Below are 24,981 nucleotides of genomic sequence, written 5' to 3'. Positions count from 1 at the left end.
GACACTTTGCACTTGTGGGTTAACTAGTGTGAAGGAGCTAGTATAATTATATGTGAACATGTTTGAATTTCCCGCCTTGCCATACTGCTTGGTTGCCTTGCCAAGCAATATGAAAATCACAGTCTTGGCGTGAGTTTCTTACAATATTACATGTAAGAAATAAACCTTATAACAGGGACCTATCATAAGGTAAGTATAAGAAATTCTCAAATACTATTAGGCATTTTCAGAATCATTAATAAGACGATAAAAGAAAATAAAATAGAAATCTGTTTCCATTTGCAACAGTTTTTGTCTTAAAGAATTTCTACTACCAAAAGAACCTTATAACTAACAAGAAAGTGATATCCTTGACAATTATTCAGGATTTTCATTAATGATGAGAGAAAAGTAAAAAGAGGAAAACCGTTCTCGATTCTAGACGGGCCAAGTGGCAGGCTGGCAGCCTCAGTCAGCCGGTGCTCGCCTCCATCGTCAGCTGTCCTCACCCACCACCTCAAGTAAAGACAACCCATCACCATGTTCTCCAGACTCGCCAGGCCCCAGATTTCTCTCCTCGGACAGTGTGCCAAGAACTTCTCCACGACAAATGCGGTGAGATGAAGACGCCAATCAGTAAATAAGGGTGTGGGTGTTGGGAGTTTATTTTACGCATCGATTCTGCCTGTAGGAAATGTGTGTTTTATTCTGAGGTGTGTGTGAGCTTCAGGTGCGTGGCTTAGGGCTGGCGCGACGACTGACTGACGACGGTGTGGCCAAGGTCATTAAAGTCACGGTGACCTTGACGGAAAGATAAAGGTTCACATTAAGAATTCCGGCTTGGCGACTCGCGGGTCTCTCTCTCTCTCTCTCTCTCTCTCTCTCTCTCTCTCTCTCTCTGAAATGTCAGCTATAGTGACTTCTAATTTCTAAAACGGTTGAGGGTGTGTCAAACTGAAAAAAAACTTACTTCTTTATTATGTTATTAATGTTATATTCTATGTATATATACCTATATAGTAATTATTTATTTCATTATAATTTATTTAAGTAATTATTTATAATAAGTCTGCATTCCCCCATCCCACCAAACAAGCTTAGGGGCATGTGCATAATCTGGGGTTTTATGTGGTGACGATAAATCAGTGAGATACTTGCGTTGAAAATCTACGGAAATTTTACTCAATATTCCATTTTCTTTTAACAACCCATCCTAGCCAGGGGAAGGGAGGTCCTCGTTGGGACAAACTTAACCTAATGAAATGCTTAAAAAAATTATATGATTATGCCATACCAGTGAGGTGAAGAGGTTCTCTGGGTGATGAACAAGTACAAAGCTTTGTGGCTTCATTAACAAACATGTGGAACCTATTCTTTGTCTGTATATTGCGTTGCTGTTGCTATATCTCGCATAGTTTCTCACTCTCTCTCTCTCTCTCTCTCTCTCTCTCTCTCTCTCTCTCTCTCTCTGATGCTAATCGCTTCACCTCTATCCAATGAGGAGCCATATTAACAAATGACAGTCGGCCTCTGTAAGAATGCCTGACTTGGCTCTAAAACAAAAGAATCTACTTTGGAAAGCTGTCATTGGTGACCCCACGAGTGGAAGGCTGTGATTGGTAGGACAGTTCTATAGATACCATGGCATCCTGATGTTCTGCTACACACAAATCCCAGTTATAATCAAAAGATAACCTTTTCAGTATTTATTCTTAACTGGTATAAAGCTCACTGGACTTGGAAAATCTCAAATTTTGCCACACTCGTGTGTTATTAAAGCCATACTACACTCATGGCCCACGTTTCTCTATGTTTACGGCAAGGTCACTGATCTTTCTATATGACATGTGAGTTTCGTGTTTGTATCTGATGCAGCTGGTTTACCATTTATTTATTATCATCATTGTTATTACTATTTTTATTTCTTTTCTCTAGGCACAAAGAAAGGTTGCAGTTATGGGGGCCAGTGGAGGGATTGGCCAGCCTCTCTCCATGCTGCTGAAGAACTCCTCCCTGGTGACTCAACTCTCACTGTATGATATTGTGCACACACCAGGTGTGGCTGCTGACCTCTCCCACATCGAATCCCCAGCCAAAGTCACTGGCTTTGTAGGCCCAGACCAGCTGGCTGTAAGCATCCAGTTAAACTCTTTATTATGCCTACAAAAATTTCTTTATATATATATATATATATATATATATATATATATATATATATATATATATATATATATATATATATATATATATATATATGTATGTATGTATGTATGTATAGCCATTAAATGCACAACATTCTTATTTCCATGTTCTAGTTACTTTTTTATTTTGTGTTTTGCAGAATGTTGTAAATTTTGAAGTATTATGCATACCTGGGTTTTATGCTTGGAATAGATTATATAAAAGAAATGTATAATTGAATTTGCTATGAAGGGATGTTGGAATGTTCAGTACAGTAGTGTGTGTTTGACAGGACTCCCTGAAGGGTTGTGAGGTGGTGGTGATCCCTGCTGGAGTGCCCCGCAAGCCTGGCATGACCCGAGATGACCTGTTCAACACTAATGCTTCCATCGTTGCCAACCTGGCCAAGGCCTGTGCTGAGAACTGCCCCAATGCCATGATCTGCATTATCTCCAACCCAGTGAGTTACTGGACATTGAACTTTGGGTCTGTCATAGTTGTTATGTCTGGGCAGGCATGAAATTATGCATAATAAATAGGGAAGATTGCATAACCTCTCCATGTGCTATGGACTTCAGATATAGTTATATGAATACACAATTCCTTAATCCATCATTAGTAGTAAAAAATCCCTGCTTTACATTCTTGTATTGCTCCATATTTTCTTCAGCCAATGCATGCTTAGTGTTCAGTCATATTGTAAATATAACAGGCTGTTTGATTAGAAGATTAGAGGCCTTTATTTCTATACTTTCCAGGTAAACAGCACAGTGCCCATTGCAGCTGAAATGTACAAGAAGGCTGGTGTGGACAGCAGCCGCATCTTTGGTGTGACCACACTAGACATCGTGCGAGCAAACACCTTTGTGGCAGAACTCAAGGTACCTTATCAGTAGATTTGAAAAATGTTGTGCTGTCATGCATTCATGTAAGGAACCTTTGATTTTGGTGCTGTGATTTATGTCATTGTTTGACACTGCAGGGTCTCGATCCTACCAAAGTGAATGTCCCCGTGATTGGAGGTCATGCTGGAATCACCATCATTCCTCTCATCTCTCAAGCCACACCCTCTGTTGAGTTCCCGGCAGATCAGCTTAAGGCACTCACTGAGAGGATCCAGGAAAGTCATAGTGTTGTTTGTTGTAATCCCAAAGCAAGGGAATTTTTGTAACTGTCCTATTTCACTGAAACAATCTCTTGTTCTCTCACTTATTAAAGATAACATCTTATTACTTCTATTACAACAGGATGCTGGCACTGAGGTGGTGAAGGCCAAGGCTGGAGCAGGATCTGCCACTCTCTCCATGGCCTATGCTGGTGCCAGATTTGCCTTCTCAATGATCCGTGCTCTTAACGGGGAGGCTGGTGTAGTGGAGTGTGCTTATGTCAGGTTGGTACTGCTGGCTAGCTGAACTTCCATCTGGTTTTGTTTTATGAGATTGTTGGATACAGTTATTATCAGATTGCTGTATGTCTTCATTACCATTTGTTTTTCTCTCAGATCCAACATAACAGAGGCCACCTATTTCTCAACCCCTATCCTCTTGGGTCCCAATGGCATGGAGAAGAACCTTGGCTTGGGCAAACTGTCTGATTTTGAATCCAAACTTGTTGAAGCTGCTCTCCCAGAACTGAAGGGCAGCATCAAGAAAGGAGAGAGTTTTGCGGCCAACATGTAAAGTTCCACTGAGGACCAGGTCTTTTTGATGACGTTTGATTACACAGTTGAGGCAATGAGGAATGCAGATGTGATTTGTTACATTTTGACACCACTTGCTGTATCAATATTTAACTTTGTTGAATTTGATCAAATGTGGGTGGAAATTAAAATATAGGTATTGGTAAGAAAACATCTACTCAGTCAGGAAGTTTTGCTTTATACCAGTGTCAAAATGATTTGAAAAGGAAACTGTATATAGAATTGTTCTAGATTATTAATAAATAATAAATACCACTGACTAAATTATTTCCTTTTATGGAAGGAACTGGGGACTCCCTCCTTTTATAATTCTATTTATTATATTAATTTGCCTGACAGGTTTAGACATGTGGTTGAGAAAAAGTTTCCTCACTTGAAGGCTTAATTATTGTGAGTCAGTCAATCTATCATTCAGTGGACCTTAAAGTCATACTATTGTTTATGAGTACTGTTAAATTCGATTGGTGTAAACATTGCCCTGGGAAAGAAAGAAGGTACATGATAGGTACAAGGAGAGAGAGAGAGAGAGAGAGAAAGTGGAGTATTATGAGTTGCCCGTCAGTCGGCTTATAATCTTTTATGTCTTCTATGTATGCTATATGGCTTGCTTAACCTGCACATTGTATACATACTAAGAATGTGATATATATATATATATATATATATATATATATATATATATATATATATATATATATATATATATATATATACACACACACACACACACACAGACACATTATTGTAGCAGCAAAGGGGCTCGCTGAAGAGGAGCCAGTGTTTGTTCTTCACGCTTGTTTGTCTGACGCCTGTCTGTGAGCGCCTTAGCGGCCTTTTTTTTTTTTTTTTCTGAGGGGGGTCTGCATCACGCAATCACGATCACTGAACCCACTGATTATGCATTGCCGCTCTCTGCCTGTTCTATAGCTGTGTAAGTAGTGTGGTAGTTGGCGCCAGCAAAAGGGAGAGGGTACGTATCAATATCTATAATAGAAGCGATTTCAGACTTTTTCAGAATAGTATAAAGGTGAGTAGGGACTGTCTCCTCCTCCATTCATTCAGTAATGACGTGACTCAACGTGAGTCGTGACTGAATAAATCAAGAAAGAAACGCAGCATGTGTGTGTGTGTCGTCTGCTGGTCACCCAGCCAGCCTTCCCCCGGAGTGAGCTCAGAGCTCATAGCCCGATCTTCGGGTAGGATTGAGACCACAACACACTCCACACACCGGGAAAGCGAGACCACGTACAAGCCCTCGAGTTACATCCAGTACCTATTTGCTGCTAAAAAAAAAAAAAAGTGAACAGGGGCTACACATTAAAGAGGCTTGCTCATTTGCCTCGTACCTTCCCGGGACTCGAACCCGGGCCCTCTCGGTTGTGAGCCGAGCGTACTAACCACTATACTACGCGGTGTGTCTTTCACTGTTTGATCTGCTGCAGTCTCTGACGAGACAGCCAGACGTTACCCTACGGAACGAGCTCAGAGCTCATTATTTCCGATCTTCGGATAGGCCTGAGACCAGGCACACACCACACACCGGGACAACAAGGTCACAACTCCTCGATTTACATCCCGTACCTACTCACTGCTAGGTGAACAGGGGCTACACGTGAATGGAGACACACCCAAATATCTCCACCCGGAGCCCGATCTTCGGGTAGGATTGAGACCACAACACACTCCACACACCGGGAAAGCAAGGCCACGTACAAGCCCTCGAGTTACATCCAGTACCTATTTACTGCTAAGTGAATAGGGGCTACACATGAAAGAGGCTTGCTCATTCGCCTCGTACCTTCCCGAGACTCAAACCCGGGCCCTCTCGGTTGTGAGCCGAGCGTGCTAACCACTATACTACGCGGTGTGTGTGTGTGTGTGTATATATATATATATATATATATATATATATATATATATATATATATATATATATATATATATATATATATATATATATATATATATATATATATATATATATATATATATATATATATATATATATATATATATATATATATATATATATATATATATATATATATATATATATATATATATATATATATATATATATATATATATATATATATATATATATATATATATATATATATATATATATATATATATATATATATATATATATGATGTTTTATTACAATATCTCATAGAACTTACAATTTAAGCCTATGGTATAAGTTGAAAGGATTTGGCAAGGTCGAGTGATAACTCATTCCGTACCTACTCCATGATGGGAGAGGGGTATTTCCCAGTACACACCTGTGGAGAGACGGGTGGCAATAGCTCCATAGGATGATGAGGTTTTCTCAGCGACGTAACATCCGTACGTGTTTACTTTGTATCACGTGACGCTGATGACGCAAGCAGCGCAACCAATCACTGCCGTGCTACATCTACTCAGGTGGGTGGCGGTGAGCAATGGTAGGATTTCAGCCCTTCCAGCAGCCACCGAGTCAGCCACAGCCAGTCCTCCCATCGCTGTGGTAGAGAGAAGACCTACATTCCCTGCCTATCCTCAGAACCTTGAGCCACCCATTACGGCAAGATGACTCTCCGACTGTGCAGCGTCCTCTTCCTAACCATGGGTTTGTTCAGCACCATCTGCCTTGTTCTTTCTTAACAATCGTAATGAAATTTCAGACTTGAGCTGCTGAGGTCATGAATGGTTTTCTTTGCTAGGTGTTCCCTTTAATGTTAGGCTTAGCGCAGCATAAAAAATTATTGTGATATTTGCATGCTCCTATCGAAGCAGCTCGTATCTGACGTATCAGCCATCGCTTCTCGGTGGAGTTGCCAGTTGTTCCCTAACATTATTTTTCCTGGCAGTGTTGGTGGGCGAGTGTGTGGAAGGATTGGGCATGATGGTACCAGGAGGCACTTCTCCGGAAAAGTCGCCCACTCCTGAGGTGCAGGCTATGGTGGACGCCGTGAAGCCTCAGGTAAGCCCTCGGGCACGGGACGCAATACAAATAACATCCCTTCGTAGTCTCTCTCTCTCTCTCTCTCTCTCTCTCTCTCTCTCTCTTCAAACTTGTAGAATAATCCTCTCACTACTGAATAATGATGAAAAAAGAGATAGAAAGTATAATTCCACATAAGTCTGTAAAAAATAGTAGAAACGAGATATGAAATAATTTAATTGATAACATTGGCTCTCATTGTCTGCAGGTGGAAGAGAGACTGGGCCGCCAGGTGGACCAAATGACACTGCTGGGCTTCAAGACGCAAGTAGTGGCTGGAATTAACTACTTTGCCAAGGTAAAGTGTTAGAGACAAACATGAGTGTTTCTAAAAGTCATCTTAGTTATTATTATTGTAAACTATTTGCCTGTGTAAGTTGTGCAGATAAATGTTAGTTAAATTTTCTCTCTCTCTCTCTCTCTCTCTCTCTCTCTCTCTCTCTCTCTCTCTCTCTCTCTCTCTCTCTCTCTCACAATGCATAATCATAACATAATCATATACTTTTTAGTTGATTTATTTAAACTTAGCTATAAATATTGTACTAATTCAATGTTTCAGAGAGAGAGAGAGAGAGAGAGAGAGAGAGAGAGATCACGGGAATTCCATATCTAGAAAGGAAGAGCTATTAATACTCTCTCTCTCTCTCTCTCTCTCTCTCTCTCTCTGTGAAGTGTCTTTCTAGTTTTGTTTAGATTATGAGTTTCTAGTAAAGGCGTCGTGTCCCTCTGTGCACAGGTGGACATTGGTGAGGATGACGTGGTGCACCTGAGGATTTACAAAGGCTTTGATCAAAACGTGGAGCTGCATGGTATGCATTACCCTAAGGGGCGCACCCATCCCATTGAATACATCGAGCAGTTCTAATGCAATGATTGGACTGCTGTAAGTGTTTCAGCTTCTTCTGGGACTATCTTTCAACGGCCTTTTATTAATCCTAGAAAGTACTGGATTTTCAAGAATGTTCCCTGAGATGTTAAGAAAACAAAACAAAACTGGGATAAATACTCCTGAAAACACCATTGCCATCTCTGTGGCCTTTGAAGAATAGTCCCTATGAAAGTCAATTTCCTAAATACAAATCCTGTCGCTTGTTGTAGCTGTGTTGTACTTGTTTTTTTTTTTTTTTATCAAAAGGAGCTGAGTGACATTTATACGATTAAAATGTTTTTACAAGTATGAATGATAAGAGGTGCAAGGGTTCCGTGATTCAGGCTTGCCTCTTCATCCTTCCACTAGCAACACAATGCCAGCGAATTTTAATAATCTGACAAAATTTCTTTGTTGCATTGTGTAACTGAAAAGGGTGAGGACGTAGCCAAGTAAATGGTGGAGGCTGTCATGTATGAGGCTGAAATAAAGATATAAATTGGAAAACTTGGATGTGCTTTGGTGATCCTGAAGCCTGAAGGGAAGATACATTAATTAATTAATAAGATAGCTATGTGTGGGTTTTCTTATTTCAAATGAAAGGAAATAAAAAACAGCTAAGTATCCCATATTAGGAATCCAAGGCTCACAATCTCGTAGGTATCATTTCTGTGACGCCAAGCGTGTGGAAATGAGATATGCATGGATGTCAGAGGCAATGCAAATGAAAAACAAAATCATCCAAGAGTTGTTTAAATTTCAGTTCAGGGAATTCACACACACACACACACACACACACACACACGTCACATCCTGCAACTAAAATATTACAAGTCATCCCTTTTAACTCATTTATTTTTTCCACGTCTGTTCCTTCAACTCTCCTTTCTCCTCGTATCGCAGAACTCCCATTCTGCTCTGGCCACTCATTTTTTTTTCTATCTCTCTTTTTTTGTTTTTAAGATTTGTATATATAGTCAATCGATCTATTCCTTACGCAGGCCAAATTGTACAGTGTACTATTCCTATTCTTATTTAAATTTTCTTTATTTTTTCTTATTTTGATTCCTTTCGTTCAGACTGAACTGTCTCAATTTCATCAGCTATGAAAACAAAGATCTGTCACTTGCTTCATCACCCAAGGCTATACTCTGAAACGCCGCTCTCTCACCACGACTATTTCAAAGGTCACAAAGATGATTAACTTAGTTCTCAAGAATGTTCTTCAAGATAATAATGTAGAAATCCTTAAAACACATGTAGCTTCAACTATAAAGACCTTTTCAATGTAGTTTCGCAGAAGTGTTTTACAACACTATATGATCTTTTAGTGCACAAGGCAAGCCACCAACTCATTAATTGGTACGTACCTATGGAAATACATAAAAATGCAAACACAAGGATTTTTCAATTTTTGCCAGTAGATTGTCTGTTCTAAATCTGTCAAATGAGAGAGAGAGAGAGAGAGAGAGAGAGAGAGAGAGAGAGAGAGAGAGAGAGAGAATGTGGATAGGACGATAGGCATAATATTATAGCCAGCGGGACTGTTTTATGGTAAGAGGCTCAGGAGGGATAGCGAGGAAGGGTCAAGGAGAGCCAGCATTTCCAGCATCCTACCTCGGTCAGCCCATAGCAACACTATACTATACTACACGGACAGTGGCAAATGTCATAGAGTGTACGACAAATAACATTTCCGCTTAGTGACAAACCTACCTCTGTAGCTATGTAGCATGAACAAAGCGATATATAGTAGTACATATTTATCCTGAAGCAGGGCATACTATTGGGTTTGAACGGTAACTTGTAAGTGATAACTGAAGACATGTACGGTACATGCATGCGATATATAAACCCACTGTAAACTAACATAAAGAAAATGTACACGCACCTATAGTTCTCGTAATATACAAGAGAAAGTTATGCAATATAAGGGATGTTATACTTTCCAGGGACTCAATTTTAACCCCACTGTTAATTTCGACACTGCATGACAATATATAAAGCTACTAAAACCGCTAGTAATGCTATATTACAATTGTATGTGTAATATGGAAAGCCAGCTAGGATATATAAGAAAAATGGTAGTCATCGAAGGAGCTATATAACTAATGCAGTTCACAACCCGTCACATGTCTATACTTCCCGGCAAAACTGGAATCCTTCACTAGAAATTCGCATTAAAGTGGATTTTTTTTTTCGCTTAGGAGTCGTGCTTGAAGACGATTACAACTGCTAATACCAACATTTCTATTCTCCTCGAGGACGAGAGGAGAGAGGGAAGAAGAGGTTAAGAGACACGAAGACTGAAACGATTATGATAAGATGGCAAAATTGGAAGGGGATGATTGTTGAGGAGAATTTCTGTGTGAGTGTGCGTTAGAAAAGAAGGAACACAAAAAGTTATGTAACACCAACAATGATTGACTATTAACCATATAATAAACGAACAAACGTTTTCACATATTTAATCCTTCCAGTGTGTGTGTGTGTGTGTGTGTTGTAAAGTCAAAAGTCACAAGGCCACCTGATCAGCTGACCGAATTGTAAACAGTAAACAAAGACGATAGGACTCTGAGACATGTGAGGGTGTCGTGTAATAAGTGCCTTTATCACTATAGATACTCTCCCAGCGGCTTGTCATAAAGTGGATTTTGGCCTATGTAGTGTCATCCATGATATAAAGGTAGGCCTGTGTAAGATTCGGTGTCCAGGTAATAGTGCCAGACGTACTGTGTAACCTTGGCTGCCTGGGTGGCAGGTTTGCTCTGTGTTTGCTGAGGGAGGAATTTCACATTGTTTGCTGTAAGTATACGAACGATTGGTTCCTGTGACTTGCATTCTCTCTCTCTCTCTCTCTCTCTCTCTCTCTCTCTCTCTCTCTCTCTCTCTCTCTCTCTCTCTCCTAAGATGCTAAACTGTGACCACCTTATTTACGAAAAGTCACTTGTAGTTTGCCTCTCTCTCTCTCTCTCTCTCTCTCTCTCTCTCTCTCTCTCTCTCTCTCTCTCTCTCTCTCTCTCTCTCTCTCTCTGCTAAACAGTGACCACCTTTTTACAAAAAGTTAATTGTACTTTGCCACAGCTCATTCAAATGGTGAGGAGGGACAATGAAGATCCAATTTGGAGAGAAGGGTGAGGTATCCTGGGATGTCCTGGTGGAGACACTCGGGGCTGAGGAGTTGCATGATGACCGCCACCACACATCCTCCTGCAAAGAGCGGTAAGAGAAGGGAACAGTGTTGTTGTCTGAGGAGCCTTTCTGGGTGATAACTTATCCATATTTATTATGTTCTGAGAGAGAGATAGTGAGAGTATCTTTTCTTAGTTCAGTTTGGATTTTCCTATTTTCCCTATTCTCTCTCTCTCTCTCTCTCTCTCTCTCTCTCTCTCTGTTATCATCATCATGTTGTAGAACTGTAGGATATATGTTAGGTTCTGAATTCATGCTAATATGTTAATGCTATTTATATTGTCATTTCGTCTGTGATTGTTGTATCATTATGGAATTATCCTTAATTTTTTTTTTTCAAATATAGCTATTTAAAATGTCTGAAAAGAGGAAAATACCCTTGATTTCTGGTATAAGCATAACTTTCCTGATTTTTGCTCTTGATATTCAGTGCATGATAATTAGAACAGTGTAGAATTTGGCAGTTTATGAGCAACACATCACTCTACAGGTTCTGGAGGCAGTGCTGCATGGGCTCACGGCTGACGCTGGCCTTTGTCGTGAGTGTGGTAACCCTCACACAGCTTTGGCTTCTCCTCTACCTGCTCAGTACCTGGGATGCTACAAGTCCAGCCACACACATTGTTTACATTGATGATTTAGGGAATGTAAGTGTAAAATTTTATGTGTGTTTTTTTTTTTTTTATGTGAATGCATAGTTTTATTAGCTTATGTAAGAGATTACTTTTATAAACAACAATGCATAAACTCCAAAGAAATGTATTAACTTATATATATATATATATATATATATATATATATATATATATATATATATATATATATATATATATATATATATATATATATATGTTTCATGTTGAATTATGACTATTATACCCTTTTTTCACCAAGTAATACAGACATGTAAATTATATACAGGTGTGGGGATTGTCATATAGAGAAGAAGGCTTAGAATGGTTAGGTATGCTTGCTTATTTTAGTTATGAGTAATATGGGAATAAGATGTTGGAGAGGAATGATCACCTGCCTACACACACACACACACATATATGCACACTTATCTACTTGCCTTAAACACAGAAATCTTATTCTAAGTCTTTGTAGTCAAGCACATGGGATATATGAAGAGTTTTGGGTGAAGACTTTAACTTTGCCTTTTGTTTTGTACAGGAGCGCCACATACATTTCTCATGGTCAAACTGTGGCAGTGCATCAGACCCAGTGCAGGTAACTACTTTGGATTTTGGGACTTCTAGTAGCTTTGTGATTAAGTATATGTGAATTGCTTGTCTCACTATGATAATGATACTGATTATTTGTAGTTGTATGTAGCCATGAAGTTATAGTGATAAGGACAGCAGTCACTTGGCTCACTCAGTTGTATATTTTATTGCCTGCTTTTCACACAATGCCAATATTTTACATTGCAATAGAAATGTTATGACTTAAATACCAGTCCTTTTATATTTTCATAGGATAGATAACTTGTACAAAGATCCTATATATGCTGTCCACCTACATTGCTGTTTTGAGTCATTAATGTCAACAAGAAACTAATCTTTGTTTAATCTTCCAGCTCAAGCAGCTCCAGGTGTTTCCAGACCCTGTACTAATTGACAGCAACATCACCCTTACCTTGAATGCATACCTGGATCGCTTCCTTGATGCTCCCATTTCGGTATGTGAACCTGTGAATAAAGCCTTCATGAATCACTGCCTTCACTTATACTTACTGTGAGGATTAATGTCTATTTTGTTTTGTATGTTCAGTGAAATAAACAAAGTCTTCCCCTGCCAGGCTTCAGTCAAAGTGGAGCGCAAGATGGGGTGGTTTTGGGTGAAGGTCCCCTGTGTGGATGACTTGGGCTCCTGCTACTACAAGGATGTGTGTCAGCTGTCTCCCTTTGTGCCCTCTCAACCATGTCCTGACCCCTTCCCTAGATTTGGACTGCCTTGCCGGTGCCCTATTAAGAAGGTGAGTGAATGGTCCCTTCATATTGTTCTCTTACTGCTTCTCTGACCATATAAATCATTACTCAATTTTTTTCCTCTATGTTGTAAGAGTTTAATGAGTGACAACATTTTTCCTTCATTTCTCCACTGCCATGCAAGAATTCATCATTACAAATTAGAAAAGTGTTCATGGAAAGGTTTATAATCCTCTAAGTGGAACTCTTTTTCCATAATTTCTCTATTGGCATACAATAACTCGTGCATTATTGCAGACCAGACTAGGAAAGGTGTGCATGGAAAGTTAAACAAACCTCATTATTCTTTTCCTACACTACCAGGGCCAGTATAAGGTGAAAGGAGGAGTATTCAACATTACAGAGCTTGTCAAGTATATTCCTGCCTGGCTTGTCTCTGGAGATTACTATATCCATGCCACTGCCCAAAAGAAAGGTGTGTCACTCGGATGCTACAACCTCTATGTCTCAGTGTCATACTAAACCATGGCACATCACTGACATTCTCCTGCCTATGAGTGAGAGGCATGCAGGATACTCAGGCTAATGTGGTGTTTGCTCAGAGAGAGAGTGTTACCTTGTATAGTTAATGGTTACTCTCTATTATTTCTTAATATATTCCTATATGAAGGTTGTTTTTGTCATCAGGTTTGTATTGGATCATAATTATGTGTTATGTGGTATTTTTTTGTTAGTGTGTTTGTATTACTGGTTGTTATATGTCATGATGGCTGGACTTTCTTGCAAATATATTAATATGATTTTATATAATCAATAATTATGTTATCGATACTATTGGTATGTGATAACATGTATGATGCCCATTTTTTATCACAACATTTTAGAATAGTAGTAGCTTTGTTACTGAAAAAAAGCCTCATATTACTTAACACTAAAGCTGCCAGTATTCCAAATGCCATATCATACTTTAAGGGGAAGTTTGTAACATATTTTATAAGGTTTTCTCAGCGATACAGCAGTCTTCTGGTGACCCATTACTACTCAGGATGTGAGCCAAACTTTATACAAAGAGGGTTATTTGCTTAGTTCCATTGCCTGTATGTGTTCCTTATATGGAAGTTTAGGAGATAACCAGAAATGAATAGTTATATTTTTCTTTACTTTTTTTACTGAAGTTGTAACATTGCTGGTCTACATAGCTCCTGAAATTTAATATAATTTTCATCTCTGTCATAGTTGCTTTGATGCAAGATTAATATAAAAACAATTACTTTTGAAAATTATTGGAATTAATATTGAAGAGAAATGTAGATGTAATTTTGAGGTGTGGAATATTTTAATTGATAAAAAATACAGTACACATTAGTTGTAATTTTGCCATGTACAAAAGATTATCAGGGTTAAAACATTGAACAAAATCTCCAGATGTTTTATTTTAATATGTTTTATGTATAATGTGAAGGAATGGTTGAAAATCTGATCATGAATGTGTATGAGTGTATGCTAATGTCTTGTTTCAGTATATATATATATATATATATATATATATATATATATATATATATATATATATATATATATATATATATATATATATATATATATATGGATAGATAGATAGATATAGATATAGATAGATAGATAGATATTTAAATAGAAAGGACAAATAAAAGGGAAAGTGATGATAAAAAGTGAAACTAGTACTGTGGATAGCCTGCCTCATTGTTAGGAAGGCATGACAGGTGAAAGATGTGACAGCCTAGAAGGGAATTCTGTTTTATTTGAAGTTTAGGAATGAGTGGTATTGCTACTTGTATTTCACAGTTTTAGGTCTAGTGTCAGTCTGACTATGATGATGGAACATTTTTTATTGTGTGTGAGTCCTCTGTTCACCAGTAATCTCTCCACAGATTCTTGCATAACCTGGGACTTGCTATGTGATAATCTACATAATAGTAGTAAATAAGTTAACTTCTTTTGAACTTAAATGTGATCATATAAGTGGTACTCAAATTATTGATGTTTGTGAATTAATATGTAGATATTAAGTCAAATGTGCCTTATTAATGATAACTGAAACATAAACCTGTGCAGCAATCAAGAGAATTTCAAAGATGACACTGACGTTTAGTGTCATAAGTTTTTTTTTTTTTTTTTTTTTTACATTACAAGGGCACTGGCCAAGGGAAAACAAAGTGTTGGAAAAAAAAAATCCCGCTGGTTGCCAGGCCCTGTTGAGAGGAAAGTAGGAGAAAGAGAAAAAACAAAAAAATCTAAAAGGAGGGTCCAGTTAACGTAAGAGGTGTCTTGACACTCCTCTTTTGAAAGAGTTTAAGTCATAGGCAGGTGGAAATACAGACACAGGTAGAGAGTTCCAGAGTTTACCAGTGTAGGGAATGAAGGAGTGAAGATACTGGTTAACTCTTGCATTAGGAAGATGGACAGAATAGGGATGAGAAGAAGTAGAGAGTCTTGTGCAGCGAGGCCGCAGGAGGGGAAGGCAAGCAGTTAGCAAGTTCAGAAGAGCAGACAGCATGAAAACAGCGGTAGAAGACAGATAAAGATGCAACATTGCGGCGGTGACTTAAAGAATCAAGACAGTCAGTTAGAGGAGAAGAGTTGATAAGACGAAAAGCTTTAGATTCCACCTTGTTTAGTAAAGCTGTGTGTGGATCCCCCAGACATGAGAGCCATACTCCATACACGGGCGGATGAGGCCCTGTACAGAGCAAGCAGCTGGGAGGAGAGAAAATGGACGAAGACGCCACAGGACACCTAACTTCTTGGAAGCTGATTTAGCAAGAGTAGAGATGTGAAATTTCCAGTTTAGATTTTTAGTGAAGGATAGACCGAGTGTGTTTAATGTAGAGGAGAGGGAAGTTGAGTGTTATTGAAGAAGAGAGGATAGTTGTCTGGAAGGTTATGTCGAGTAGATAGTTGTAGAAATTGAGTTTTTGAGGCATTGAACAAAACCAGGTTTTCTCTGCCCCAATCAGAAACAAGTGAAAGATCAGAAGTTAGGCGTCCTATAGCATCTCGCCTTGAGTCATTTAATTGTTGTTGGGTTGGGCGTCTGTTGAACGCTGTTGAATAATGCAAGGTGGTATCATCAGCATAGGAGTGGATAGGGCATTGAGTCAGATTTAGGAGATCATTGATGAATAATAGAAAGAGAGTGGGTGATAGGACAGAACCCTGTGGAACACCACTGTTGATAGTTTTAGGGAAGAACAGTGACCGTCTACTACAGCAGCAATAGAACGATCGGAAAGGAAACTGGAGATGAAGGTACAGAGAGAAGGATAGAATCCGTAGGAGGGTAGTTTAGAAATTAAAGATTTGTGCCAGACTCTATCGAAGGCTTTCGATATGTCAAGGCCGACAGCAAAGGTTTCACCGAAGTCCCTAAAAGAGGATGACCAAGATTCAGTTAGGAAAGTAAGAAGATCACCAGTAGATCTGCCTTTACGGAAACCATACTGGCAATCAGAGAGAAGGTTGTGAGCTGATAGATGCCTCATTATCTTCCTATTAAGGATAGACTCAAAGGCTTTAGAAAGGCAGGAAATCAAAGCTATAGGGCGGTAGTTAGAAGGATTGGAGTGGTCACCTTTTTAGGGACAGGTTGAATGTGAGCAAACTTCCAGCAAGAAGGATAAATAGAAGTAGAGAGACACAGATGAAAGAGTTTGACCAGGCAGTGAGCGAGTTCGGAAGCACAGTTTTTGAGAACAACAGGAGGGACTCCATCCGGACCGTAAGCCTTCCGAGAATCAAGGCCAGAGAGGGCCAGGAAAACGTCTTTATAAAGAATTTTAATTTTAGGGATGAAGTAGTCAGAGGGTGGAGGAGTAGGAGGAATATGCCCAGAATCATCCAAAGTTGAGTTGGTAGCAAAGGTTTGAGCGAAGAGTTCAGCTTTAGAAAAGAAGAGACAGCTGTAGAGCCATCTGGATGAAGTAAAGGAGGGAAAGACGAAGAAGTAAAGTTGTTAGAGATATTATTGGCTAGATGCCAGAAATCTCGAGAGGAGTTAGAATTGGAAAGACTTTGACATTTTCTATTGATGAAAGAGTTTTTAGTAAGTTGGAGAATAGATTTGGCATGATTACGGGCAGAAATATATAGGGCATGAGTTTCAGCAGTTGGATGGCTACGGAACCGTTTGTGAGCCGCCTCTATCATTGACAGCACGAGAACAAGCAGAGTTAAACCAAGGCTTTTTAGCTTTAGGGTTAGAGAAAGTATGAGGAATGTATAGCTCCATGCCAGAGATAATCACCTCTGTTATGCGCTCGGCACAAAGAGAAGGATCTCTGACATGAAAACAATAATCATCCCAAGGGAAATCAGAATAGTACTGCCTTAGTTCCTCCCACTTAGCAGAGTTAAAATGCCAGAAGCACCTCCGCTTAGGCGGGTCCTGAGGCTGCACTGGAGTGATAGAACAGGTAGCGGAAATTAGATGTACAATGTAGGTTTTATTGCCACCATACTTGTGTAGGTGGCAAGATCCCAAATTTTTAAAATTTTTTTATAATATGTCTGTTGTGATAAATCTTTTGTGTAAGATAATGAGAGTATAATTGATTGTGATTATCAGGGACCCAATAAGTGAGGAGAGCAATTCTCATAGATGTATGAATGTTCAGGTGTATAATTATAGCCTATGGTGTTTAACATTTTCATACAAAGAATAATTCAGGTCCATATAACCTTTTACAGTATTTTATGAGATTATTATGTATATAGCATAACAATATATTGGTAGATATTATGTTAACTATTAGGGTACCTATGGTTTGCTTGTACTGTAATGGTGTTGGAAATAAATATTCCTGTGATATATGTGAAACTGATTTAAGTGTGTATTACTATGTAGGCCTATAGACATATGATATATATATATATATATATATATATATATATATATATATATATATATATATATATATATATATATATATATATATATATATATATATATATTTATCCTGAAATACTACATCAAGTTCTCCTAGAGATCAAATATGATAATACAGTATACACTATTCCATTGCATTGAAAGGCCATAGAAATGTCTATGACCAACTCACAAGAAAGTGCTTCCATGGGCTCTCTCTCTCTCTCTCTCTCTCTCCGCTGCCCTTGATTCTGCAGCTCTCTTTGCTTGGCGCTTGTGGTATTAGATAGTTTCCTCAATACGTACTCATTTCAAGGGCAGCAAAGAAAAATAGTAGAGGAAATATTCAAATAAAGGAACATGAGTTATGTGCGACAAATAAGACCTTGAGAGAGAGAGAGAGGGGGAAGGGTTAGGAGTAGGTAGGACACAGGAGGAAGAAGTTTGTTTACATCACCAAACATTCGTCACTCAGCACCGCCCATGTGAGGCGCTACAATACTGTGCTGTGTAGCGTGGTGTGAGCAGCTGCCTGGAGCAAAATGACTATCTTCACACTACTACGGTCGCTGGTGTCCAAGGGCAGGGTAGTGGCCCGCGGGTACGGGCGACGGGAGGCGAGAACACTGGTGACGAACCCCGGCAGGAGCGGCGCGGCGGAAGGTGATGAGGGTGCGAGCCATGAGGTGAAGGGTGATGCAACATTCAGGCTGGGTGCTTTATCAGCATATGTGTGGATTGATTACATATCAGTATTGTGCAGCTCACATAACAACACACTCCTTGTTGTTTACTTGTACACACATACCCATACATTAATATCGGTAAATTCTAGAACTTCTTGCCTACTTCCTATGACTTGAACTCAGGAAATGTTAAGGCACTCATTCTAAAACTGACTTTTCTTTAGGGACTGGCACCTAAGTGGGCTTTTTTCACATATTGCTCTAAGACTAGGCATTACTAAAGACTCGTAATGAAATTGATTTGAAGTGTAAGAAAAATAAAGAAATATCTATGTTAGATACCCATGTTCTAATATTGCTAGATGGTGCTTTCTTGGCATGCCTGTGGATTAACTAGTATCTAGACACCCTTATTGTTGTGCTGTTTTCATTTGGATCTACATATGACTTAATGCATTAATTTCCTATTTTCAGTGGCTACAAAAGAGGCAGTCCTAGCAGAATTTCCAGTGGGGAGGGAAGTGTCTGGTTTTGTGGTGAAAGAGGTACAGGAGGTCCCTGAACTTCACCTCACAGCACTCCGCCTCGAGCACCAAGGCACCGGTGCTGACTACCTTCACATAGCTCGTGCTGATCCCAACAATGTGTTTTGTGTGGGTTTCCGCACAACCCCCATGGATTCTACAGGCGTGCCCCACATCCTGGAGCACACAGTTCTCTGTGGCAGTGAGAAGTTTCCATGCAGAGATCCCTTCTTCAAGATGCTGAACCGTTCCCTGTCCACTTTTATGAATGCTATGACAGGTAGTGATTTTACCATCTACCCTTTCTCCACACAGCATCCAGTGGACTTCAGGAATCTCATGTCTGTGTACATGGATGCTGTGTTCAAACCCAATCTTTCTGAGATGGACTTCCTGCAGGAGGGGTGGAGGCTGGAGCACCAGGATATCAAAGATCAGTCCTCCCCCATTGTGTTCAAGGGTGTGGTGTTCAATGAGATGAAGGGAGTGTTTGCCGACTCCCAGCGGCTGTTCATGCAGAAGCTTCAAAATGGTGTTCTTCCATCACACACTTATGGAGTAGTGTCAGGTGGGGACCCTCTTGCTATTCCTCAATTAACGTGGGAGCAGCTCAAGCAGTTTCATGCATACCACTATCATCCCAGCAATGCACACTTCTTCACCTATGGAGACCAGCCTCTTGTCAACCATCTCCAATTCATACATGATAATTATCTGAGTCATTACAACAAAATTAATCCCAAAACAGAAGTGCCAGAAGAACCCAGCTGGAAGGAACCTCGATCTGCTCATGTGGCTTGTGGCTTTGATCATCTGGCTAGTGTAGATGCACAGAATAGTATTGCAGTGTCTTATAAGTTAGTTGACATCACTGATACCTTTGAAACATTGGTATTAGCTATTCTAGGAGACCTCTTAACCAGTGGTCCTAATGCTCCTTTTATAAGGCTTTATTGGAGCCTGGGCTTGGCTCGAGTTTTTCTCCTTCATCAGGCTATGAGGGTCACACAAGAAGCACTGTCTTCACTGTGGGGCTGCAGGGAGTCAAGGACCAGGATGTAGAGAAGATCAAAACTATCATCGAGGAGACCTTGGATAAAGTCATAGAGGAAGGGTTTCCTGCTGAGCGTGTGGAGTCTGTGCTGCACAATATTGAACTTAGCCTCAAGCACCAAGCCTCCAACTTTGGCCTTACACTTGCTATGAATCTTACCCCACTCTGGAACCTGGATGGTGACCCCATTGATGGTCTGCTCATCAACAGTAAGATAGACAAGTTCAGGAAATGCTTAGCAGAAAATCCTAAGTTCCTTCAAGAGAAGGTGAGGGAACACTTAAAAGAAAATCCCCACAAGTACACATTGACTATGGCACCACAGGAGGGATATGATGATAACCTACAGAGTCTTGAAGAAGCTCAACTCAAGGAGAAGGTTGCTGTTCTGTCTCCAGAAGAGCGTGCAAGAATCTGGGAGCTTGGACACACACTGGCTAAGAAGCAGGAGGAGGAAGAGGACTTGTCAGTTCTTCCAACTCTGCAGGTGTCTGACATCCCTCGTAGTGTGGTGGCAGTTCCTGTCACTGTGCAGACTCTTGGTGGTGGGGTGCAGGTGCAGGCCTGTGATTGTCCCACCAATGATCTCACTTACTTCTCAGCTGTCCTCAGCACCAGGGATGTGAGCGAAGAATTGCGACCCCTAGTGCCTCTCCTGTGTGGTGTGCTGACACGCATGGGGGCAGGGGACATGGATTTCAGGCAGCTAGATCAAGCAGCAGAGTTGGTGTCTGGAGGCTTGGGAGTCTCCCCTCACACTTGCTTCCATCCTGTCAATGCCATGCAGTATGAGGAAGGCATTGTACTCTCCTCACACTGCCTCAACACAAATCTGCAGAAAATGATGGACCTTTGGGAACGCATCTTCAATGAAACAAGATTTGATGACTTACAGCGGTTTAACACTTTGGTCAGCATGATAGCCACTGAACAGGCCAACAGTTTGGTCTACTCTGGTCACCAGTATGCCATGACTGCTGCTGCTGCTTCCACCAGCTATCTGTCATCTCTGGCAGAAAGTTGGAGTGGGTTGTCCCAGCTGCGTCGCATGAAGGCTCTCAGTGAAACGCAGGACTTGACACCCACACTGGAGAGCCTCAGAGAACTGGCTGGGCAGCTATTGAGCCGGCAGGGCATGAGAGTGGCCATTAACACCACACCAAACCATCATGCCACTGCTCTGAGCACCATAGAGGGATTCTTGAAGGGCCTGGATGGCACTCCTGTCATCTCAACCCTGTGCACCATTCCCCAAACCTTTAGTCCTCACACTTGCAAGACTCACTGTGTCTTCCCATTCCCCATTAACTTTGCTTCCAAAGCTTATCCTGGTGTGCCCTACGCCCACCCAGACGCTGGAGCTCTGAGGGTCCTAGCGCGGGTCATGTTCCGCTTCCTCCATAGAGAAATTCGAGAAAAGGGAGGAGCATACGGTGGAGGAGCAAAGGCTGACCCTGGTGGAGCATTCGGCTTTTACAGTTATCGTGACCCTCATTCCACCCAGACACTAGCAGCCTTTGATGCGGCTGTGGAATGGGTGCTGTCTGGAGGCTTCAGTGAGCGGGACGTGGCTGAAGCCAAGCTTGGGGTGTTCCAGGCGGTGGATGCACCCATCTCACCAGGCTCCCTGGGCAGGCGCCGCTTCCTGGCACATATCACTGATGAGCTGTTTGCTGACCACCGGCGGCTGGTGCTGGATGTGGCGCCCCAGGACCTGGTTAGGGTGGCCCGTATGTATCTCAAGGACGGTCCTGTGGAGGGTGCCTATCTCATTGGTCCCCAGAATGTTGATCTGGAAAATGATCCATTCTGGAACACAATCCAGGGATGAAACTATCTATGTTGAGGTAGTGTAGATAGTCTTGTATTTGTTTGTTTGTTGGTTGTTTTTTATCACATGTGATAAGGGAAGTTGTGAGAGTGAAAATATAATGTCAGTAATTCAAGCTGTAAATATGTATATAATTGAATTATTTGTCCAGTCATAACAATTGTTGATATTAAAGGTTAAGGATTTGTCAATAAACTGTTGTTGGAATTGTTATTTGAATCACATTGATAGGTAGCGTATTTATTTATATCTCTACATACCCACAGTATGCTGCTGTGGTAAGCTAAGTAGTAATGCCTCACAAGTAGTTAATTGGAGTGTAATAATTCTGTGTACTCAAGAGAATTTTTATTTTATTAGGTTAGTTTCTAGGCAGCTTATGGGCAAATGCTGCTGAACAGTGAATGAAGCTGGGTCTTACTAAACTAAAATATTCTTTGTCTCAAGTTCTAGAATGGGCAGAGATAATTATGTAATTGATAAGTTGATGCAAGATTCTTAATTGATGTGATAAAGAGAAGAGGAAAAGTACATGAACCTTGAGCAATAATATTGTCATCTATGATATTATGAGTGGTGTTCAATACAGCTTGTCAATTTTCAGGATATGAAGAGACCCGGTTATGTAACTGATAGGACAGTTGATGCAAAAATCTCAAAGACAATTGTGTTTCAAATATATACAGAAGTTAATAAACAAATTAATTTCAGGCTACTTATGTTGATAACCTCCCCATTTTTCACTTTTTTTTTTTTTCGTTGTTACTGAGTGACTGGAATGTGAGCTCGTTGAAAAGCATGTAAATAAAGGCCACCCTGCTGCCACTGTCGGCCCGCCGGGTGTTGATGGGACGGCCTCTCTCCAGTGCCTTGCGCCTCACTGACAGGGTGTACAGGACTGCCAAGGTGAGACTGTGTGCTCTGAATACTTTCGTGGACTACTGAGCAGGTGTGTGGGGTGTGTACTTGTTAAGGTGTGTGGTGAGGGGCGAGCAGGGCCTGGGTGTGGTAAGGTGCGGTCTCCTGGCCTGGATGGTGAGTTGGGAGGGGTAAGGCGTAGTGGGCTGAAAGTAATGTTGATTAGCTACTGTTATTCTGTTTATGTAAGAGAAGATAAAATGGTTAGCTGGGTCAGAGCGAATCCCCAACTTTGATCATTCAGAAATACCATTCTTACTTCGGCTCCCAGTTAGAGATGATTCTCTGTCAGTGGGGCCACATACCAGCATTTATTCTGAGGTTGCATCCTGCTTGGTGATTCATTCTTTCTCGTTGCTATCTGGTTGTTGGTTTTGTTGTTTGTTTGTGGTCACTTGCTCTATTACTTACTTCTGGGAGAGGAACACAGTGACAGTTGTTTCATCCTCACCATTTAGAGGATCATATAATCATGTCACAATTTTGGCCATTTTTGAGCGAGTACTTTTGCTAGTGGCATTGAGAACTACTCATTTCCAGGCCAGCATCAAGACCATGAGTGCTTCCCCATCCTCTGAGTTGCCCCAGACGCAGAACAGTCCTCAGCGCGCCAAGTGCCTGTTCTGTCGGATATGTGACGGCTTAGAGCCCAGCAATATTGTGCACCAGGTCTGTGCTGGTATTCTCAATGTTTTTTTTTTTTTATTTCTATGATCTCTCACATAATAGTATTTTCTACCTATTTTTTCTCAGATTATCCAGGCCGTTTATTATTTTGATAATTGTGATTATCTAGTTTCAATCTAGTTAGGAATAATTTTTTGTAATTTAGACTAATTATGCTGTTTCACTTTAGGTTAGGTTAGATGAGTTTTGTTAACATAGTTTGTCAGACTAATTTTGATAAAGTCTCCTGTGGCACCGAACACACTCCACTACAGGATGAGGAGTTTGTGGTGTTCCCTGACATCCGGCCAGCAGCACCTCACCACTACCTAGTGTTGACACGGGAGCACATCACTGATGCTAAGTGCCTCACCAAGGAGCACATTCCCATTGGTAAGGGTTGTAAGGCAGCTGTTCCTCCTATGCTTGTACTTCAGAATCTATGGAACTCAGGTTGTAAAAGAGCTGTGTGACTGCTTGTTGAAGATTGTGTGTGTCTGTATGAGTACTAGATGTTTACTTTATCCATGATGATACCTGCACTGGTCATATTATAAACATTTTATAGTATATAGTCTAATTTTGCTTCATTATCAGTCATCACTTTAAATGTATAGAAGAAAAGAAACTTGTCTATGTTCACTAAATTTCTCTTGTTCTCCTTCACCTGATAGTGGAGAAGATGACCGCTCTTAGCAAGGAGGTCTTGATTACACAGGGTGGCTCAACAGACACAGCAAGGCTGGGGTTCCATTGGCCACCCTTCCACTCAGTCAGCCACTTGCACCTGCACATCATTGCCCCTGAGAGTGAGATGGGCTTGATAGGCCGGGCCATGTTCAAGTCAAACTCTTTCTGGTTTGTGACGGTAAGCTTCACTGTGTTGCTGCTACTCAGGTGAAATATGAGTGAAAAATGGTATAAATGTGGTGAAATTTTTCAGTATGAATGAATATTTAAATGATCTTGCTTAAGAATGGTAAGCAACTCTCACAACTCAGCAATGTGGGATGTTGTGATTTGTAGGAAACTTTCGTAATAAATGGTAAATCCAGCAAAGGATGATGGACAGAGTTGCCGTTTTGCATAGGAAGAAACATAGGACAGGGTTGGTATTTGCATAACTAGCCACCAACTCATCACAAAACAAAAAAAATGTAAAATACCCTTATAGCAGACAACAGCAGGCTACATTTGGAATGGATAATTTATTTAACTTGGGAATTTGGTATTGTAAGACAATGCATGCTAACAGAGGCAGAATGCAGCAGCAAAAAATGGTGAAACCTCATCTCCTGTAGTAATCATATGCTGAAGAAGTGAGCAATTAAAGCATAGCTAGATACAATGAACCTGCACACATCCTGTTCTTACCCGAATTAAGTGCTAGGTATAACATATATAATACATAACCATTATCTATTATGTAACCTCCATCACCATTCTTATAAGATGCAGACAAGCCCCACTAACTGCTAAACATCAGTAGTGAGCCTGACCAGTTCTTCCTTAGAAGTGGAACACTGAGCACAGAGAAGAGACTCATGCCAATATGCTACTTT

The 24,981-nt window shown here is 40.4% G+C and overlaps 5 protein-coding genes across 6 annotated transcripts; all 5 read left to right on the top strand.

Moving 5' to 3' along the window:
* The first annotated feature begins 431 nt into the window (after positions 1 to 431).
* LOC123509426 (malate dehydrogenase, mitochondrial-like) lies at positions 432 to 4,114 on the top strand. The gene is made up of 7 exons (XM_045263717.1): positions 432 to 594; positions 1,915 to 2,109; positions 2,453 to 2,620; positions 2,919 to 3,041; positions 3,143 to 3,280; positions 3,408 to 3,550; positions 3,662 to 4,114. The coding sequence occupies exons 1-7, from the start codon at positions 520 to 522 to the stop codon at positions 3,837 to 3,839; spliced, it is 1,020 nt and encodes a 339-aa protein (XP_045119652.1). The 5' UTR covers positions 432 to 519; the 3' UTR covers positions 3,840 to 4,114.
* Positions 4,115 to 6,265: 2,151 nt separating this feature from the next.
* LOC123509571 (cystatin-A-like) lies at positions 6,266 to 8,221 on the top strand. The gene is made up of 4 exons (XM_045263941.1): positions 6,266 to 6,471; positions 6,713 to 6,825; positions 7,055 to 7,144; positions 7,583 to 8,221. The coding sequence occupies exons 1-4, from the start codon at positions 6,432 to 6,434 to the stop codon at positions 7,709 to 7,711; spliced, it is 372 nt and encodes a 123-aa protein (XP_045119876.1). The 5' UTR covers positions 6,266 to 6,431; the 3' UTR covers positions 7,712 to 8,221.
* Positions 8,222 to 9,226: 1,005 nt separating this feature from the next.
* Positions 9,227 to 14,257, top strand: LOC123509570 (ganglioside GM2 activator-like). 2 transcript variants are annotated; one of them, XM_045263938.1, is made up of 7 exons: positions 9,227 to 10,519; positions 10,799 to 10,936; positions 11,397 to 11,553; positions 12,080 to 12,136; positions 12,486 to 12,587; positions 12,708 to 12,884; positions 13,201 to 14,257. In XM_045263938.1, the coding sequence occupies exons 2-7, from the start codon at positions 10,824 to 10,826 to the stop codon at positions 13,357 to 13,359; spliced, it is 765 nt and encodes a 254-aa protein (XP_045119873.1). In that variant the 5' UTR covers positions 9,227 to 10,519; positions 10,799 to 10,823; the 3' UTR covers positions 13,360 to 14,257. The 2 variants fall into 2 exon arrangements, with proteins under 2 accessions (XP_045119873.1, XP_045119874.1); XM_045263939.1 differs by having other exon boundaries at positions 9,229 to 10,400.
* A 3,914-nt stretch (positions 14,258 to 18,171) lies between these two features.
* LOC123509933 (presequence protease, mitochondrial-like) lies at positions 18,172 to 22,042 on the top strand. The gene is given in 3 exon segments (XM_045264566.1): positions 18,172 to 18,403; positions 18,901 to 19,887; positions 19,890 to 22,042. Coding segments are annotated over 3 exon segments (3,054 nt in total). The 5' UTR covers positions 18,172 to 18,282; the 3' UTR covers positions 21,836 to 22,042.
* Positions 22,043 to 22,604: 562 nt separating this feature from the next.
* On the top strand, positions 22,605 to 24,348 carry LOC123509934 (histidine triad nucleotide-binding protein 3-like). The gene is made up of 4 exons (XM_045264568.1): positions 22,605 to 22,741; positions 23,294 to 23,422; positions 23,695 to 23,812; positions 24,094 to 24,348. Exons 1-4 carry the CDS (start codon positions 22,682 to 22,684, stop codon positions 24,318 to 24,320), a joined length of 534 nt encoding a protein of 177 aa, XP_045120503.1. The 5' UTR covers positions 22,605 to 22,681; the 3' UTR covers positions 24,321 to 24,348.
* Positions 24,349 to 24,981: the final 633 nt, after the last annotated feature.

This window comes from Portunus trituberculatus, chromosome 27 (genome assembly GCF_017591435.1).
Source record: "Portunus trituberculatus isolate SZX2019 chromosome 27, ASM1759143v1, whole genome shotgun sequence".
NCBI classification, from domain to species: domain Eukaryota; kingdom Metazoa; phylum Arthropoda; class Malacostraca; order Decapoda; family Portunidae; genus Portunus; species Portunus trituberculatus.
This window is presented reverse-complemented; position numbering and strand designations above follow the sequence as displayed.

Excerpts from the sequence above, each read along its gene's own strand:
- LOC123509570 (XM_045263938.1), top strand. The coding sequence starts at position 10,824 with ATGAAGATCCAATTTGGAGAGAAGGGTGAGGTATCCTGGGATGTCCTG. Across the intron at positions 10,937-11,396 it reads ACATCCTCCTGCAAAGAGCG|GTTCTGGAGGCAGTGCTGCA; the intron begins GTAAGAGAAGGG and ends ATCACTCTACAG. Across the intron at positions 12,137-12,485 it reads GTGCATCAGACCCAGTGCAG|CTCAAGCAGCTCCAGGTGTT; the intron begins GTAACTACTTTG and ends TTAATCTTCCAG.
- LOC123509571 (XM_045263941.1), top strand. The coding sequence starts at position 6,432 with ATGACTCTCCGACTGTGCAGCGTCCTCTTCCTAACCATGG. Across the intron at positions 6,472-6,712 it reads CGTCCTCTTCCTAACCATGG|TGTTGGTGGGCGAGTGTGTG; the intron begins GTTTGTTCAGCA and ends TTTTCCTGGCAG. Across the intron at positions 7,145-7,582 it reads GAATTAACTACTTTGCCAAG|GTGGACATTGGTGAGGATGA; the intron begins GTAAAGTGTTAG and ends CTCTGTGCACAG.
- LOC123509426 (XM_045263717.1), top strand. The coding sequence starts at position 520 with ATGTTCTCCAGACTCGCCAGGCCCCAGATTTCTCTCCTCGGACAGTGT. Across the intron at positions 3,042-3,142 it reads CCTTTGTGGCAGAACTCAAG|GGTCTCGATCCTACCAAAGT; the intron begins GTACCTTATCAG and ends TTGACACTGCAG. Across the intron at positions 3,551-3,661 it reads GTGGAGTGTGCTTATGTCAG|ATCCAACATAACAGAGGCCA; the intron begins GTTGGTACTGCT and ends TTTTTCTCTCAG.
- LOC123509934 (XM_045264568.1), top strand. The coding sequence starts at position 22,682 with ATGGGACGGCCTCTCTCCAGTGCCTTGCGCCTCACTGACAGGGTGTAC. Across the intron at positions 23,423-23,694 it reads CCAGCAATATTGTGCACCAG|GATGAGGAGTTTGTGGTGTT; the intron begins GTCTGTGCTGGT and ends ACTCCACTACAG. Across the intron at positions 23,813-24,093 it reads CAAGGAGCACATTCCCATTG|TGGAGAAGATGACCGCTCTT; the intron begins GTAAGGGTTGTA and ends TTCACCTGATAG.